The sequence below is a fragment of the Sinohyriopsis cumingii genome, chromosome 11, assembly GCF_028554795.1.
Source record: "Sinohyriopsis cumingii isolate HCF-2022 chromosome 11, ASM2855479v2, whole genome shotgun sequence".
In the NCBI taxonomy this organism is placed as follows: domain Eukaryota; kingdom Metazoa; phylum Mollusca; class Bivalvia; order Unionida; family Unionidae; genus Sinohyriopsis; species Sinohyriopsis cumingii.
Window position 1 is genome coordinate 3,770,697 of NC_142971.1, and position 19,637 is coordinate 3,790,333.

Sequence of the window (19,637 nt, forward strand, 5' to 3'; positions counted from 1 at the left end):
TTTTTCAAAATTTTGTTTTTACCCACTGTGACACTTATTTGTGGTCGCACCCTCTCTGCTTCTATAAATGTATGAGTAATTAAATCATAATAATATCAATAATGGAATCTTACACTAGTAGATCAGCTAGAGAAAGATTGGAAGCAATTAAAATATATCTTCCTTTTCATGATGCTCTCAAACAAAAACTGCAAGGACGACAATAAGCACAAGTTGAATATGCAGAAGGTACATAGCAATTATTTAAACCTGTTACAAAGGTTACTAAAAGAGTTGCGGAAGCTACACAAGGTCTTCTTACAGCTTTAAAACAATCTGCTGAGCAAACTAAAAAGATATCGAGAAGAACCAAACAGACAAAAAAGATTTTATGAGATCTTCCAGCTGGAATAGCTGCCTCTCAACCTCCATGAAGAAGAACTTGAAGGCGATGTTGGAGGAGCACCAGAACCGAAAAATGAAAAGAAGGAAAGAGTTGAAATGCTTGATAAATTTACTCCAAAATGTATTCAAAATATGAGAGACTAAAGAATTATATAAAATTTCTGTGGATGGATATGTAGAATGAGATAAATATTTAAAACCTGAATATACTAAATGTGTATCTTTTGATCAATGGCGTTGTCACGGAATTGTGTACAAGTTATATCAATATGTATATGTTGTCAAAAATGTACTCGGGTTTCGTTGCCGTGTACAGCGTCACCCCAGGGTGGTATATGTTTTTGGCTCTAGTTATTTCGAAATACTGAGCGAAACACAGACCATGCTGCACGTGCGAATTGCCTGCAGCGGGAAAAGCTAAGTACCTAGCTGCGCATATCTGTCACAGCTAGTATACATATAGAGCAAATTCTCTATAACCAAATTACATTACAACAAGTCTTGGCAGAAAGCTTACCCCTTTACGGGAGCAAATCTCCAGCTGTAGAGCTGCCTTATACATGCTGCCATGCCTTATACATGGTTTGATGTGGAGTCACAGAACTCTGTGTGGTTTCGTGTGATGGATACGCTGTGTCTGCTGACGTTAGTTCGGAAGGGTGTACTGGTTTTCTCGATGCGAGGGACCAGGGCTTTGCAACCATTGGGTATGTGATTTATGTGAGGGCTCTTGAGGGATCCTTCAACAGACTGAAAGGGGCGGACCATGCGTGGGCGCTTCTCTGGCCATTGACTAGAGCGAGTGGAATGGGAGTTACATCTTGGATGTCAAATGGGCGCCACGATAGTTAAATATATTGTGTTCCATGTTGATATTTTCACTATTGCTATCTGAGCAAATTTACATGCATTTGAATATCGTTATCTAACGATACATTCAAATTTACATGCATTTCAATATCATTATTTGAACGATACATTCAAATTTACATGCATTTCAATATCGTTATTTGAATGATACATTCAAATTTTCATGCATTTCAATATCGTTATTTGAATGATACATTCGAATTTTCATGCATTTCAATATCGTTATATGAACGATACATTCAAGTTTGTTTATATTGAGGTGTAGATCATATACTTTTATTTTGTCGATCGGTGATAGGACTTAATTCACATTTGTTTGAAATTCCATTTGTTAAATTCATGTTTCAGTTTTTTCTCGTTGAGTTAATTGTTGTTGATAGTTCCATGTTAGGAACTTTATAATTTTCCTTATCTGTTTGTTTATAATGATGTCAGATTTGTTAATATTTAATTTGCGTTTATAAATAAACATCTTATAAACGCAGTTGCTTTTGGTGTCTTCCCTAATCCAGTCCAAACCCGGCTTCATCTTGTGACAATTGGTGTCAGAAGTGGCATTATTGGATTAGGCAGAGCAGGGATGTTAGTTTGCATAGGTCTTGACTCCGGTAATTTTTTTCAGTATCTGTTTCAGATTGTGACTTTCCTGACAAGAGATAATTCAGGTGGGTGAGTGAATACCTCACTCATATTCCGTTTTATTTGCCATTTGTTTATTATATATACATATATACATATTGCATATATCTGAGGAAGGAATATACGGTTGGTTTGTGTAATCCTAAATTTGTATGTGTTAAATGATAGTGCACTTAGGATTGGTGTTCTTATTAACAGTATTTATTATGTCGTCACTCAAAGATCTAGTGGAGTTGGGCAAACAGTTTGGGTATGAGGGCGAGGCCCTTAGATTATTCGTTCAAGGGGATGCTGTCGATGCTGTCTGTCCTTGTGTCTGAACTTTACTGTCTGTGATGTGATGTGATGGAGCTGATGAGAAAGCCAGTGACTGTCCGTGTTTGTTGGGCCACTGTAGCGATGTTGGTGTTTGTGATGTCAGCTGTGAAACTGTGTTAGGAGGTTTTAGCCATGGTGCTGGTTTGGGTGTCGAGTGGTGGTTCTTTGTGACTTGATATGTACCTAGTGTGCTGCTGTCGGTGGTGACGTTAGGTTCATAGGGAGATTGTGGTTATCTCGTGTAGAGGAACTAGGGCTCCAAACCAATGGGCTTGCAGGGTCCAAGGGATCCGTGGGTAGGCTGGGAGTGGCAGGCCATGCGTGGTGGCTCCTTTACCATTCGACAGTGGTGGGACTAAAGGTACCCTGTGAGTGTCATTTTGGACACCAGGTTTTCTCCCACCATTTGGGGTACATATCATGATCACTACTCGAGCATAAAAAACCACCATCATTGCTATAAAACCAGAAATACTATCATTATAGCTATCTGAGCTAATGTCATTATCGCTATTTGAGCGAATGTTTTTTCTTTGTTATTGTTAACGTCATTACTGATGTTTGAGCAAAAGTCTGTTACCTTTATGCGAATATTGTTGAAAGGCATGAATAATGTAGATAGTTTCGTCGACGATATTCTTTTAGATACGCATACTTGGGAAGAACATGTTAGTTTATTAGTCGATCTGTTCGACTCCGCAAGGCAAATCTCACAGCGAGACCCTCCAAGTGTAGTATAGCATATTCTAACTTGGAATGCTTGGGCCATGTAGGAAGTGGGTCAGGGCAAGTAAAACCACACCCTGGCAAAATTGAAGCGATCAAAGACGCTCCTAGGCCAGAAACCAAGAAAAAGATACGATCGTTTCTTGGGTTGATAGGATTTTATAGGAAGTTCATTCCAAATTTCACCGCTATAGCTAGTCCATTGATGGATTTAACTAGGAAGGGGCAGCCCAATAAAGTTTCTTGGGGTTTATGTCAGTAAAGAGCTTTTAATGCTCTTAAGGGAAGATTGATCAGTGCACCGATCCTAAAGTTGCCAGAATTAAACCGTTCATATTGAGAACTGATGCTTCCGACACAGGATTAGGAGCAATTTTGCTACAAGAGCAAGAGGGGTAACATTACCCATAGCTTATGCTAGTAGGAAATTGCTGCCTAGGGAGCAAAATTACTCCGTGATCGAAAAGGAGTGTTTGGCACTGATGTGGGGTATAGGTAAATTCCACACGTACCTTTTTGGAAGGAAATTTGTCCTTGAAACAGACCATCAGCCTATCATATATTTGAACATGGCAAAAGTTGCCAATGCAAGATTGATGCGTTGGGCATTGACACTGCAGCCATATCGTTTCTGGATCAAAGCAATCAGAGAGTCAGAAAACATAGGGGCCGATTACTTGCGCAGAGACTGATTTGCAGATTATTTTTTTTTACAAATGTAAATAACATTTCAGTTATTATTTTTGACACAATTCCGTGTTTTTCTAAAAGTGTTTCAACTTTTTTTTTTTTAAGGGGGGAGGTATTGTCACGGAATTGTGTATGAGTTATATCAATATGTATATGTTGTCAGAAATGTACTCGGGTTTCGTTGCCACTTACAGCATCACCTGAGGGTGGTATATTTTTTCAGCTGTAGTTATTTCAAAATACTGAGAGAAACTCCGACCTTGCTGCAAGTGTGAATTGCCTGCAGTGGGAAAACCTAAGTACCTAGCTGTGCATATCTGTCACAGCTAGTGTACATATAGAGCAAATTCTCTATAACCAAATTACATTATGATGAGTCTTGTCAACGCTTTGCAAGTCATCAACTATAAAAAGAAGTGACCATCGTCCCTTCCACACACCCAGTTACACCCAGTTCTTCTCTGCAAGACCTACAAAAGCAACCCTTGTGGGTGTACTGTGAGGAACATGTGCCTTAAACGCAGATCTTCTTTTTCTTCTAAATCTTTATGCTGTATTGTGTCATCAGTGCTGCCGTTGCCAATTTGAGTTTGCAACAAGGAGACAAACAATTGTGGACCATTTTACTGAGCAGTTACATCGGTTACCGTCTTCCCAATCCTTCCCTGAAATACTCTGCAAACGAGAACAACGGGAATCTTGTGCCCAATACCATTCACCACCCCAACAACAACAATGAAAAATAATCCTCTTTTAAACACTCCTCTGACTTCGAGTGACCCCTCGGACAATAGCAGAACTCTGGAATTATGAATAACAACAACCCATTTTACTTAACCTTACCCAGTGACAGTTCCGTGGAGGTATTTCCCAACAATACTTTGTGTTGTTACACGGCCAAATTACCTCAGACCATCCAATTAGATCAAGAAGCCCATTGGGAATTGGCTTTGGTTAAAATGATTCACTCTACACTAATTCAAAACATCACTGAAACTCAAAACACTTTTCACGTTGAAATCCAGAATGAACAATTGCAAGAAGAGGTGAGAAAAATAAAGTTTTCAGGTGACATAAATCCAGTAAAAAACAATTCACCATTCAGTATCTACACTGTGAAAATTTTGGCAGGCTATTATTTTAGCGGTCAACATTTGGTGGACACAATTGCTGACAGGTTCGAGGATGCATTTGGCACAGCCCTGAACAGAACCAAAAAAGTGTTAAGATTGAATACCATAAAGTGCCTCATCACCTAATGATGAAATTTTCGGGTATCGAAACATTGGCCATTACTTTTAATGGTAGTTTGTTTGAAATTTTGGGTGGACATCGATATATGGTAACAAAGAATTTGAGTCCAAAGATCAACAGCAAAATGGATATTTACAGGGCTTTAGGATCCCCGGTAGAACTGAATCAAGGACTCAAATTGATCTTCGTGTACTCCGATGTGGTGGTCATTCCTTTAAAGGTGGATTCTGCCATGGTCACTGATGAGGAAGGTGGAGACACCTATCACATTCACCATGAATTTGTACATCCTCATTATTTGCCTGTCATTGAGTCATATTTTGACACTGTCAACATTGCTATAAAAGGATATCTGGGACAAAATGTTCCATTCTCCAAAGGGAAAGTCATGGTAAAACAATTTTCAAAAACAATTCTCTAACGAATCGTACATTATGTATCATGTGTGCTGAAGCGTCACTCGACAGCGAGGACATGGTTTAAGAGATATGTTGAAATCAGCCTTTTGTTCTGTGGCACCCGTGTTGAAACCGATGGTGACACGAGGATTGTACGCTTTGAAAGATGCCGCATTGACGCACGGCAAAGAATTTCTCCAAAATACCACAACGCACATGTGGTATTATTACCACCTGTCTAAACCTGGGTTTCCCAATGTAATGTCATAGTGGTGACCAATCTGTACTGGCATCACATACTGTTTTGGTTGACACCCAGCTCAGTTGATGGCAGACTAATTAATTATTTTTAAATACGAGTGTGTGTGTTGGATCTATTCCCACTTGTGTACAGTCTTACATTCAGGCATGCACAACATCTGTGGCCTGCTTGCCAAGTTATTTACCTCCTAGCTCTCTCAGACATTCATACATGGGCGGAGATGTGGATCAATTTCCGCCCGTCTAAAGCCAGGTGTCCCGATTGACATCATAGTTGTGACCAATCACTACTGGCATCACATATTGCTTTGGTAGACACCTGGCACAGTTGATAACAGACTGAAATTCATTACTTAACATGAGTGTGTGTTGGGTTCATTCCCACTCATGGATAGCCCTTCATTCAGGTCATTAGGGACTTAAAAATAGTCCTATGACCTGACGGCTGAATTAAACAGTGTTCTGTCAACACATCAATGCCTGGAGTAATTAAACATCCTGCTTTGCGGGAATAAAACTGACGTACATGCTCTTGTTGGGCAAAAACATCGTTAATTCAATATAAGTAAGTAAGTCAGTCTGGCTACCCAGCGTTGACTAGTCAACACCTTTTGAAAAAGGATTTGTTCAGCAACTTGAAAGACAGTTGGTACTGGATGGTGGATGCAGCCTATGTAGTGGAAAGGCTTGAACATGAATGGAGGTATTCAGTTACCAAAGGCTTTGTCACAAGTCAAGTGACCAGCTTGAAAGAAGCCAGGGATCTAGTGAAATGCATGATACAGGAGGAAGTATTAAAGTTAAGAGGCTTCATTCAGCCTAAGTATGTGTGAGTGGGAATACTGAAGCATTCCCTTGATAATGTGATCAAAGTGAGGTGCTTTTTACAAGAATACTGAATTTCACAGAGTGGTCTTTTGCAAAGTAAGGGCTAGATCAATTAAAGAAAGAAGAAGAAATGATGAGAAAAGTGCTGGAAAAAGAGGTGAAAAAGATTTAAGATAACTGGACTAAAGAGAGATTGGACTGAAAAAAAAAAAAAAAAAATGGAAAAAAGAGGACTTTGAAAAAATGAACCAGAATTGGATGAAGGTACAGGAAAAATTTAGATCGATGGGACATCCTGACTGGATACCAGATGACGAAAAGAAGAAGAAAAGAATCATTGAGAAAGTGAGGAGATGGTGCAAGAAGTGGAGAAAATAGAAGAAGAACCCAAAGACCCTTTTCAGGACCATTCATATACCTTGAAAAGATTTGCTTTCTTGCCTAAAACAATTTTTTTCAGTGTTATACATGTGTTTACCTAAAATAGCACATATTCAGGTCAGCCCCTTGCTACATTGTTGCCAGTATTTAGCACTGTGGTGTCACCCCACTTGTTCCATTCCTATTGTCCCTCAGTACAGGCCCAATACTTTTTTGTCCCTCTATAGTCCTACCCATGTCAAAATTCCCCATGTTAAATTCCCCTTCTCCCCAAATGTGCCCACAGCCTTTTTGACTGGGATTTCCATTGTCCCTAAATGCTTCCTACTGTATCAGATCTCCCATCTACTCCATGTTAAATTTGCCCATGTTAAATTCCCCTTGTCCCCAATTATAATCAACTTTAATTATAATTAACTTTACATAAGAAAATTCAAAACCTGGTTCCAGTTAAACAACATGAATCTAATCGATCTAAGATAAATGACATTGCAGACTACTGAACACTGTTTTAGTAGTACTAATTTTTGCGTAGAAAATGATAACATGTTTGATTAATGCATGCTTCCTCTATTACTCAAATATTAAAATAAAAACAAAATTATCACAGAAAAATGACCTCATCAGCTCATGTACTGTAGTACCCTTGAATGGACAAAATAATAACAACAATATTGCCATCTTAAGATTATATTTATTGAAATAATTTTGCTGAAGTATATGCATGTCATAATAAGCAATATATATTAAAACAAATTAAGAAGGAAATATTCTTGTGCACTGTACATAAGTAAGCAATGGATATGACTTATAAAATTGTGTTAATTACTTTAATCACAGGACATGATTATATAAATGTCCCAAAGCTGAACATATAAAAGTATTCCTTTAAATGAATCAAGGTGGACTATCATTTTTATTGAATGGAAGATGAGGATTTTACAAGATGATATTTTAGAGCTGTATATTTCGTTGTGAGACTCTTTGTAACATTTGAACACCAAGAGGAAAAGCAAACTACATGCAAATTACCATCACATTCTAAACACTATTCAACATCTGCCAAATATAAATTCAATATTTGTTTAAATACAATTATTTCAGTTCAGGAAAACTGCAATAATTTCATTTAAGAAACTGCAAAATTTTGGTACCATATATATAAAGCACAATAAAATATTAACAAAATGCAAGATGCAATGCAAAATGTTTGGATTAGTACTGTATGATGTTTCAATAGAACATAAGCAAATCATATATGGCAGAATAAGAGTAGACCATGATGGAATAAAATTCATTTAAAATCATAGGAAGTTTTATCTTGAAGGTAAAAATTATTAAGAAATGAATCATGGTATCAAAAGCTATTTACATCAAGCAGTTTATGTAAGCAAAGAAAAAAGTAAAAAACCAGTTGTATGGATATTAGGAAATAAACTAGTAACACTTGCATTATCTATTTATTATCAACCTTACATGCTACAATATTTGTTCAATTATATAAAAAGCAGAAATGGGACAATTAATTGCATTATTATTTTGTGTAAGTTAAAAAAAGCAATCTACAGAATCTTTCTTTGCATCAGTTAAACTAGTTTTGTTGTATTTCTTCTCTCTCTCTGCAAATATATACTACAGAATTATTCACTTGACAAAAAATGAATTTGGGGCTAAATCTTGATAAAATATTAACACAAGTACTCACTGGGTAACTAAATTTATATCTTGTGAAAAATTTGCACAATAGTCATGAAACTGCATCAAGGCAAGTGATACAAAAATATTAAACTCTATTCTAGGCCACTCAGTTAACCCTCTTGTGCAAAGGTCACTTTTCCTGCAAAAGTTTCTTGAACAAACTGCTTTTCCTCTTTTTGAATTTCTAATGGTATATCTTACATGCCTAGCTGAAGTTCCTGTTTTTTTATGATGTCCAGATGTAGCAGACAAGGGTAATGCTACATGTATATATATATATCTTGGTTGCTTCTTTTGTAGTCTCTTCACTTGTTGGTTTCTTTGTATTTTTATCAGTCAACTCACCTTTCTCTGCCTTTGTTAGTTTGAATGTTGCTCCTCACTCTTTGTCAAGTGAATCATGGCCATCTTTTTCTGACTTTGCAATCCAAGCCAAAGAAATGGTTTGACTGTGTCTACCCCTATTAGGTGTGACATCCTGAAGGTTGCGGTCATCTTCCTCATCTGAAGGCACTGGAGGACAACATGGATCTAAATTTCTCAGTGCCTCCTCATCCACTTCACTCTCATACTCGATGAATGCTGGATTTATGATAGTGGTTGCTTCAGAAGGGATGGTCTTAGGTGCATCTCCAGGTTCTGCTGGACTGTGTGGTCTGGCATGGTGAGGGAAGACGCTGATTAAATGACCTTTTCCATCCAAAGTCTCTGATTCTTTTAATCGCAATTTGGGGTCAAACTCCTCTTGGCTATGGACAGGTGCTAAACCAATATCTTTTCTTTCATCTGGTTTTTTCTTATCCTTATCATGATAGTCCTTGCTTTCATGTGACTTCCTCTTTTCTTTGAAATCCTGACCATATACTTTTACTCTGGTAATTGCTTGTGAGTCTGAGACATCTGTCATAACAGTAACTGCTGATGCTGTCACTGAGTCTTGTCTAAAGTCAATATCAGACCAAGCCAACTGATGGTTTCCATCACTTTGTAGTGAAGTATTAGACTGAACCAATGATGAATCATCATGACTTTCACCTCCAGGTCTAATCTTGACTCCTTTATAGGTCTTGTGTTGATACCTTGGAACTGTTCCTGAGGATTCATGAGTAACCATACTTCCTCCAGGGTACTGACCTGGACTGCTCTTGAATGAGGAAAACTGAGTTTTGTGTTGATAATCTTCTTCAAGTGCCTCAGTGGATTTAAATGCAAATGATGTCTCCTCCTCATCCTCTGACTGTTGGTGAAGAGGCCCTGTGTAAATTGAGCCATAATCCATGGACCCTGGGGAAGCATGAGGTACACTGTCTTCACCTTGAAGAGCTACATTCAGTCTGCCTCCTAAACCTAATGGTATGTACCTTTGACTAATTTCATGTATCACTTCATCCCAGCTTCCATGTTCTCTAAAAGCTTGCCTTTTCTTCTTCTTTTTGATTATACAGCATATAATGACACAACAACAGCATGTTGTGGCCACTGCAACTGACACACAGATGACAATGATGATCCAGATGGCAATTTCCTCTTTTGGTTTTGTGTCCACTGGTTGGCAAAAATCCAGATAGCCAGAGAAAAGGCATTCATCTTTAACATAAACCCCTTGGCAGTAGAAAACAATGGATGACAGTAGAATATCTACAGCCATCTGCCCAGTTCTGTGGTATTCTCGTATACAAGCTTCCAAGAAGACATCACCTACACTGCCCAAGTCAGGACAGTGGTCTGTGATGTTGGTGTTGTTTAGGACATGCAAGCATTTCTCCACAACCGATGGTGTAACTGCAGTATCTGTGGTCCTGATGGGTTTAGGAAGGTGGACATCAGGAACAGGTATTGAAGATGGAATCCACAAGTCATCATCTAAGCCTCCACCTGTAGAAAAAGATGACACCGAACCATGTACATGAATATACTATTATCTACTTTAAATGTTGACAAGCAAGTATTGGCAGGTGCTAGTATTAATGGCTTTGTCTGGGACACTGGTGATTTAAACAGATAAGGAAGTTATTCTAATACAAATAATGATGCAAGTTCACAAAAATTTTTTTCTTTAACCTAATGCTATATTTAATAATTGTCATGCTGGTCATACATATTCTGATACAATTTAAGTTTCAAAGGTTTGCATGAACTCATGCAATAATAAAACAATTGCAGACCTTTGTTTCCATGAATATTAAACTATGTGAACCAGTTTAATTAACATTAATCTGTTTTGTGGTGGTAAATTATGGGGTTTACTGATTCATAAAGCATCATCAAAACAAACTTTAGGTGAAACAAAGCTATCCTCTTGACCTTTCCTTGTGTCTGTCAATATGAGTTTACTGAATCAAAAAACAGCTGTTTTAATGAAAACAGAGTTTATTATTGTATAAAAATAAGTGATTAAGTGACTTTAAATTATTAGTTTCAACAGGGATCTTTGAATATCTGACCCACAGTCCTTACCATATGGTTACTTGAAGAATAGAGGTAGATAATTGGTACAGAACAGAACTTTTTCAGAGGTCAGTCATTCAGAAAATGCAGGTCAGGAAATGCAAAGCTTGTAAAAAGTTTTCTATAGAGAGGGCTGTACATATAACATTCATTATATAACCTTGCTCACCCATTTTATCACATACTGATACATACATACAAGGAAATATTTATATAAAAAAGCAAACTATCTTTAACAATGTTTTAACAAAATCTAATTCATGATGTCAAAAAACTGTTGATAGTCTCAACACCAAGTTTTTTTAAAATGAATTTTAGGAGTATCATAAATAGTTGTTTCTAAATTGGACACAACTGCAAACTGCAAAAACCTACATCTGCCATCTCACAATGCACTAACAGATCTGCCTCTATATAGTTTATTAGAAGTAATCAGTAAAACAAACTGCATAGAACCTGTTCTGTCTGTACATTATGCAGTGAGTCATCAGGGTGTATGCTGTTTGCAATTGGAATTGACTAGCATGACTACCTACAGTATTGCTTGCACTTACATTCTTAATATTTTAATGTTACTAACAATCCTTATATAATTTCATACAATTTTATCCCAAAATATAAGAATTACATATTTTGACATAAATTTTTAGCTATCTTCCTTTTGCCCATCAAATAAATTGTTGATGCATTCATAAATATAAGAATTCTGACATGGCTGTGTATGTTTCTTAAAAACATCTTAATGAGAAATCACTTACATTATTATTTAAAATGACATTTTTGTAATTTTATCAAACAGCACATAAGTTCCCACTTCAAATGAAAAAATAAAAAGGCAGATCTTCCTAAGTATGTTTCAGTGAATATGCTTTGGGGGTTGGAACTGATTTTAATAATGTAATACTTACGGGTCACTGCTACCTTGTTTACCTCTTCTGGGATTCAAATTCCCTTCTCCAAACCCATAATTCCAACCTCCCATTAGATGGAATATTCTATAATCTAGAACCCAGAACCAGTCTGACTCACATGTCATATTCTTCTTTTTGACTGGGACCAAGACTAAGCTTGGGTCATCAAAGTGGTGTCGGAGGAGAATCTTGCAATAGAGAGAGAAGTATTACATTGCTCAAATTAGTTCATCCCTATGAGCACAGTAACAGCAGTAATGCATTATCTGTCTCTATTGTCATTATGGAGGCAGGCTGATGGCCTCAAGAAAGTGATAGCCATTAGGACCCAATGAAAAAATGCCTTTGCTTTGGTGCACCAAAGAAGGATGCAAGAAGTAGTGTTTTTTTGTTTTTGTGGAGTTTAAAGCCATTTTTCAGCACCTGATAGGCTATACATGGCAGCCAGTATTAATGGTGGAGGAAGAACCTGGGAAAACTCAGGAAAGAACCAACAACCCATAAAAAGCTACTGGCAAGCTTTCTCATATATCCACATTAGCTGAATCCAAGACTCGAACCCATGCAGACAGAGGTGAGATGGCAGTGATCCATAATGGAGAGTGCTTTAGACCACTTGGCCACTCGGGGCCCCCCAAGAAGTAGTGTGTGATTGCCAAAATGTGGTTCTCATAACATCCCCCCATGAACAATTATTAAGATAAGCCCATAAAGTAGTAACATCCCTAACTTTTGGGGGCTTTTGCTCTCATAAAAGAATGGTCCTTCTCTTTGAGGATTTGTATGCTGCATGTATGTATGTATGCAGCAACGTTTTAGAGTCCTACAGTACAAAGGTGGCAATGTAGTGACATCAAATACAAAGTGTGAAAAATACATTAAATAAAAAGAATCCCACAAAGAATGAGACAAACCCTTTCAAATAAATCTTAACATTATGCACAATAATATACAATGCTAAAATTCTGTAAAATGTAAATAAAACAATTCATAAACGTAGCACCTAGAAAATGCCTAAACATGATAAAAATTTGTTTTACAAACCACACTCCCATAAATATTTCAAGATTTGTTCATGTGGTCAGTCCTCATTTATTTACTGTGTGCAGTGCATGCCCTGCCATTTAACATCACCATCATCAGCAAGGTGCAGAGCCTGCAGTCCACCAGGAAACTTTGTCAGGAGGCAGTTGTTCACAATGTGTGATATGGTCTGCAGAGATCAAGAGCTACAGGAAGAGTCAGTGACCAGCCATCATCATACAATGTTGACTGCACAATGCCCCTGTCCTGTCCAGAAATGGTTCAGTGTGGTCAATAGATGCATGGAAGGATAAAGAAAGGAGGAACCATGAGCTTTGCAACCTCCTCAATTGGCAACACATAAAACACAACCCGATACCAACATAAATTTGTTGTGACTTTGGGCAGATCACTGACTTGCTACAGCCACCTGAAGAAAACTGCAGAAAAACTGAGCACTCAAAACAACCTACTCAACAAACTGGCTTTCTCAACCTGAGGTGCTAGTGCTCAAACACTCAACACATCTGTCATTTGACAGCTGAGTATAGCACTGCTATCTGGGCTTGATTGTTCCAAATCAAATTAATTGACATCCAGCTCACAACAATGTACATAATCTCTGGAACACTATCTCCTACTCCCTTACCATGGCTGCTGGTACTTGGCAACATTCCTTTTCCACATCTCCATCACCAAGAAGCAAATACAAAATTGCTGGCTAAGGTCTATACCAGTAAGAATGTTCCAGTGTACATGAAAATCACTTTACATCCAGCAGTCTGCTTGGCTTCGAGACATTCAATCTGGTTAGGTCTGTTGTCAGAGGATATGACAGCTATTTCGGCAATGGAGTGATGAGCGGTCTTCAACAGATGTTGTAAACAACTCCCTTGATGCTGAGACATTTGTCAGTCTTCATATAGTTTCTTCAAGCAGTTCACATTAAAATACTTGTGTCTCAAGGGGTGGAAATTGACACACTTGACAAGAATGTGTCCCACTCTCAAAGCACACAATCTGGTCAAAATTAATCCTTCATGAGTCAGGTATGTAAACTGATGTGATTGGAACAACACCACATCAACTCTATGATTTGTTTTATACCACTCACTAACAGTTCGCTGATGTTACTAAATTTGTCGGTGCAGTATTATTCCACATATTTGCTACATAGTCTTCCATTGAGAAATGGGTGACGACTCGTCAGAGCAGAATAAACTGCTTTATCTGTCTTTTCAGTGCCTGTTATGGCAATGAGATTAGGTACTCATCAGTACATGTTTCTGTAATATCTGGGATATTATGAGCTTTCAGATTCTGTGGAAAGAAATTTGAAAAGATCATTCAGTTTTTTGTTGTCAGAATCTGATAAGCTCTCTTGATAGTGAGGCCAATCCACTTGGAAATAGTGATTGCCAAGATATCAGTAGAGCCCTTGAAAGGTAGGAATGGATGCTTCCGACCATTTCTTCTTCCCTATTAAATAGCTAAACAGAACTGGAAAGCCATAAAAGGGCAGAAAAGCATATCATGCTCTTCTTCAGTACATATATGACTGGAACTAGAGATCTCAACAGGAAGTGGAACTCCTGAAGGAAGAACATTGGTTTACAAAGGAGAGAAATTGACTCTTAATTATCATTAAACCATATACAGCCTTTTTCTACAGACAATGTTTGAAGCTGACTCTTTCACTTTGTTAATGCTAAGGACAGCAGGAAGAGAGTTTTAAGCAAAACGTTTTCAGAGGAAGCTTCACCTGATGGTTCATAAGAGCGTTTTGACAAAGCCCACAAAATTGAGATTCCATCTGAGAGTTGGAATGCCAGATACTGGTCTCTGTAGTTCAAAATACTTGATATGATTGGATATATGAGGGCATGGTCCAATAGATAAATACTTGGTGAACTTGATTATGTTAGACAGGCTACCCACAACCCTTAAAGATGGAGGCTGAACATTCTTCTTCCTCAAACAAGAAAAAGAGATGAAAATCTGCCAATGCACTTAAAGAGAGTAAACTAGGATCAACATTTCCTATTGCAACAATGACTGAAGATTCTCCACTTCACATTGTAAACCCTGGAGACTTATTGTCACTTAGCCATGACAAATGAGCCTGAAACTTGTCTTGAAAACTCATCCTGGCAGATTGTTTGCTTGCTATGATCCAGCAGGTCACTTCTCAGTTGTATTCTCCTGGGTTCATCTACCAAAGGTGCAGGACATCACTAAACCATGACCACTGCAACCATAAAGGGGCTACAAGAATGAGCAAAGCAGCACTGGTGTAATCATTATGAAGGCACATGCAACTGATGATCCCATCCTAAATCAAAGATGTCCAATGATGTTTAATCTCATCACAAACAAATCCAACAGCAGTCTCCCCAGTTGGAAAAAGTGACTTTGCTACCTCCTGGTGCAGAGACCAGTACATAAGAACCACATGACCCTTACAGAGGGACCCTATGCAGTCTTCAGTTTGCCAGAAGAAGAAACTGGAGGAGGGCACAAATGAAATACTTACAGAAAACATGCTGGGCATGGAACTCATGTTTTCCAATAGTGAAAGGTAGGGGAAATCAAGCAACAAGGACTTGGCTTGGAGTACCAACAAAGGAGACATGATTCTGTCTATCCTGCTCTATGGAATGTGAACTTGCTCTATGTTGGTGAGGAAATTCATCTCAACATCAACAAAATTCTGAGATAGGATTAGACCTGATTTCTTAGGTTTGGGAAAAGTGACTGTGGACCAACAGCTGGATGAATCATGCATGTAGGATGGACTCTCTGATGATGATGTGTATCAACCAACCATCAAAGTACTGGAGGATGGTTGTCGCTAGAAACCTAAGATGGAATGCAACTATTCACATCACTATGGTGAAGCTCTTGGAACAGAAGAGCTGCTGAAAATTGATAAACCTCCTGCTCCAGGCAAAGCAGTGTTTTTTATCTTGTGTGGAGGAAAAATGGAGATATGCAGGTACATATCCTGAAGGTTGACTGAGACTGCCTAGTTATCTGGCCTAATGTGTTCCTGAATGAGGCAGTATTATGTATTCTGAATGGCTATTCCCATAACAATGTGTTTACAGTAGAAAGATTGACTATAAGCTGACTTGGGCAAAAGGAAAATCCAAACGTAGAAAGTTGGAGACTAGTCTTTTTCTAACCTCCTTACAGAATGCTGTGCACCTCTTACCTGAACAAAACCTGCCTTGACAAGTGAAAGAGAAGATGTTTCCAGAAACAAACTTGGTAGCCTTCCATTAAAGTAGATGGGTCCCAACCATCTACCATGATGCCCAACCAGATCTCTGAAATGGCTAGCCATGTGCCCATGGGGAGATTCGCAAGGAGGATGCACGGCAGGGGAAAGGTCAGCTGAACCAACTTGTCTGGTAAGGGAGGATGAGATCGTGGTAGTTTAAACGGGTTGCTTCTTGGACTGCTGGGGTTGCAACCTCTAGAAAAACTTAGTGAAAGACCCAAGAGGCTGTCAGGATGTGCATGTTTCTTGGCCCCTTTGATCCAGCAACAGCAACACCACTGAAAAGTGAAGGAATGAAGAGTGTATCCGCTTCCCAAGAAGCAGTCCTCAGAAAGTTTGTACTGTGGTCTGGCAAGACTTATTAAGTATCCAGAGCAACATCCCTGCAGAGATGGAATGACTCTGCCAACATTGCCATGGTCATGGAACAGGCTTGCATCAACGACTTTGCAACTGCCTTCAGTTGTGCTGGAATGCCACTGTATACAGTTTTCTCCTTTAAAAGATTGAAGGAGGATTCCAAAAATAGATTATTATGCAAAGCTATAGTTAGAAGAGAATGAACCCTCAGCACCTACATAATTTTGACCAAAAGGCACACCAAGGTCCCTGCTAAAATTCTCACTTGAGATGTACCAGCATCCAAAAGATAGGTTTAAAAGGCCAAGCTGTAGGTAGTGATCTGTAATTGAATGTTGAGATGAGAGGCCACAGTATAAAAGGGTGGACAGTCCATACCTTTTGTTACCTCCCAAACTCCTAGAAAACCTTTAAGAAAGCTCCCATACCATCAAGGAATGTGGGAGCAAAAGCAAATCTGGGTGCAATGCTGCCCCAGAAAGTCTCTCCAAACTATAAAGTATTTTTAATTTCCTTTGAACTCAAAGCTCTGGACACAATTCCAAGTTGAGAAGGTGGTAAAGCTTGTTCAATGCCTTAATGAACATCCAGAGGTTTTCCTCCTACAACGTATAAGCTGACAGATGGGAGGAGGCAGCAGGACCCAAAGGGATGAAAAGAACTGATTCAGATGGCTCCTAATCAAACTAGTTAGTGTCCACCAAAATAGAGAGGACATTGTCCTTCACTCACTCTTTGGAGGTGGCAGGACTTCTCATTCCAACATTTTTCTGTATGGCTCACTACTTTGGAGACAGGGACTTTGGTATAAAGGTATCTTCACCTCTCAACTCTGTATGGGGAGTGATGGGACTGCCCTACTAGTAGAACATTCAGGAGGACAAGAATGCCCCTTATCCATCCCAGGTCATCCAAAGGTAGAGGACTGGTCCATCTGAGCAGATGAAGCAGGCCTGCATCCTGTAAGATCCAATCTGTTCAGAGGCCAAGTCATTGGCATCCACAGTACCATAGAGGAAAAGGCAGATTTGCTTCCCTCCATCCTGTACAGTATGGAAGAAAACAGGAAATAGGGGATACCAATCAGATGCCATTCTGGACAAATGCAGACTGACTCCCTATTCCCACTGGGATGGACTGGTAGAATGGAGGCAGAGTGGGTATTAACCTGATCCCTTTCCCCAGACTGGTGATGTAACTCCACTGACTGGTGGCTGGTGTTAGAGGACTGGTGACTAGTGACCAGTTGAAAACCAGTCAGGCAACAATGATCTGATGGTTGAGCTACCAACACAAGATCCAGACTGCTGTGTTCCCTTCTAAGGAAGGTTCAATCTGCTCTCTGGCACCTTCTCCAGGATGTCAACCCTAAGAGCGTGCTGCTCTGCCAGAGTGTGGGGTGGCACAACTCTACAGGGATATTATATCTCTCTACTCCTTGAGACAGATCCCATTCTCTCTGGAGATTGAGAAGTAAAAGATCCCATACTCTTCTGGATCTATGGAGTTACATGCCAAGTCCTGCAGGACTTGAAAAATGCTATAATGGGGCAGTACCTTCCTTTGAGGAAGATCCTTACAGTCCTGGATTTGAGAAACCCATACTCTCCTGTGATCAAGGAGTCAAGATGTTTCTACCTCCCTTTGTACATGTAAGTGTGCCATAATTCTTGGTTTGGTTGAAAAACATAATCTGATCATAAACAATAGAAGGGACAACTATCTATTTCTATACATTTGGTACAAGATTAACATGTGGGGTGAGTATCCCAAGGGGCAAACTTGTATCCACATTTCCCCACAACCTGTGACACATCCTGAAAAAGTAAAATGTACTGCCAGAGCAAGTAGTCTCTGAAATGAAAACTAATATACAAATGTTTTGATTCATAAAATGTACTGTTAAAGCAGTGTAAAATTGTTTTAATGCAATAATTATAACCATACTACCTATAAAAATACTTATTATGTGTTTATTTTCTAAAATTGATGAACAAAAAGGAACTAAAATTCAAATGGGTAGTAATACTTACCCTATACAAGACTATAATAGTGCACTGCCAAGAGAAGTACTAAAATTTAAATTCAGGAAATAAAACAAAGGTGCAATTACTAACCACAACTCTGAGTAAGGGAAAGGGGAAGAATCGAGAAGAGCATTTCTAGATTATCACAAGGTGCAGTTAAAACACCTAATTAACAAGCGATCTCAATTCACAATTAAAATTTGTAAGTAAGGTGGGGATAATCACTTGACAATTCAGAATAATTTGTCAAAAAATGTCTTTAGATGTCTGTGTGTGATTTTGATTTTTAACATAGCTTTATCAATTTTTTAGTCATATCACTATGATGTCTGAAGTGTGGTAACGGGTAGTTTATATTGGGCATAATGCCACAGACATGTGGCATCGTGTCCCACCCAGTCACATTTATCCTGACACCAGGCTGACCAGTCCTAACACTAACCTCTTGATGCTGAGCACCTAGTGAAGCAGCTGAGAGAAAACTGTACATACAGTATCTAACTTGAATAGTGTCTGAAGAAATAACATGGGAGTCAGTCTGGTTTGGAATTCCCTCTGTTCTAAATTCTAGATTGTTCCATCTGATGGAAGGTTGAAATTGTGAGCTTGGATATTAGATAGGAGAACTGCATCCCAGCAAGAGGTAAACAAGGCAGTAACGACAGGCATTGCGTATTACTACTATGAAATCATACAGAATTTTATGATGATGATGATAATATTAGAAAGAAGAGAAAAGATAAAAAATTATATAAAAATATTCTACTTATGATGATGATGAGTGTGTTTGATTTGGATTTTTAATACAGTTTTTAAATTTTTTTTAGTCATATCTCTATGATGTCTGTAATGTGGCAGTTTATAGTGATGTCTAGCACTGGGGCATCATACCACAAACATGTAGCATGATGTCCCACCCAGTCACATTATCTTGACACCAGACCAACTAATTTCTTAATACTGAGCACCAACTGAGGTAGCTGTGAGTACCATTTTTATAAGCCTTTGGTATGACTCAGCTGGGGTTTGAACCCATGACATCCTGCATCCGAGGCAGATGCTCTAACCACATGGGCCAACATAGCAATATATGGTGATGATGAAGATGACAAAGATGATGATGATGATGGTAATAGAA

General features: G+C 38.6%; 1 protein-coding gene across 1 annotated transcript in view; it reads right to left on the reverse strand.

Annotated features, from left to right (window-relative positions):
* Positions 1-7,423: 7,423 nt before the first annotated feature.
* LOC149787541 (uncharacterized) overlaps positions 7,424-19,637 on the reverse strand; it is a 591,304-nt gene continuing 579,090 nt past the window's right edge. Inside the window, exon 115 of the mRNA XM_089975575.1 lies at positions 7,424-10,322. Within this exon, the coding sequence (XP_089831701.1) occupies positions 8,827-10,322 (1,496 nt within the window). The 3' untranslated portion in view covers positions 7,424-8,826. The remainder of the gene's footprint in view (positions 10,323-19,637) is intronic.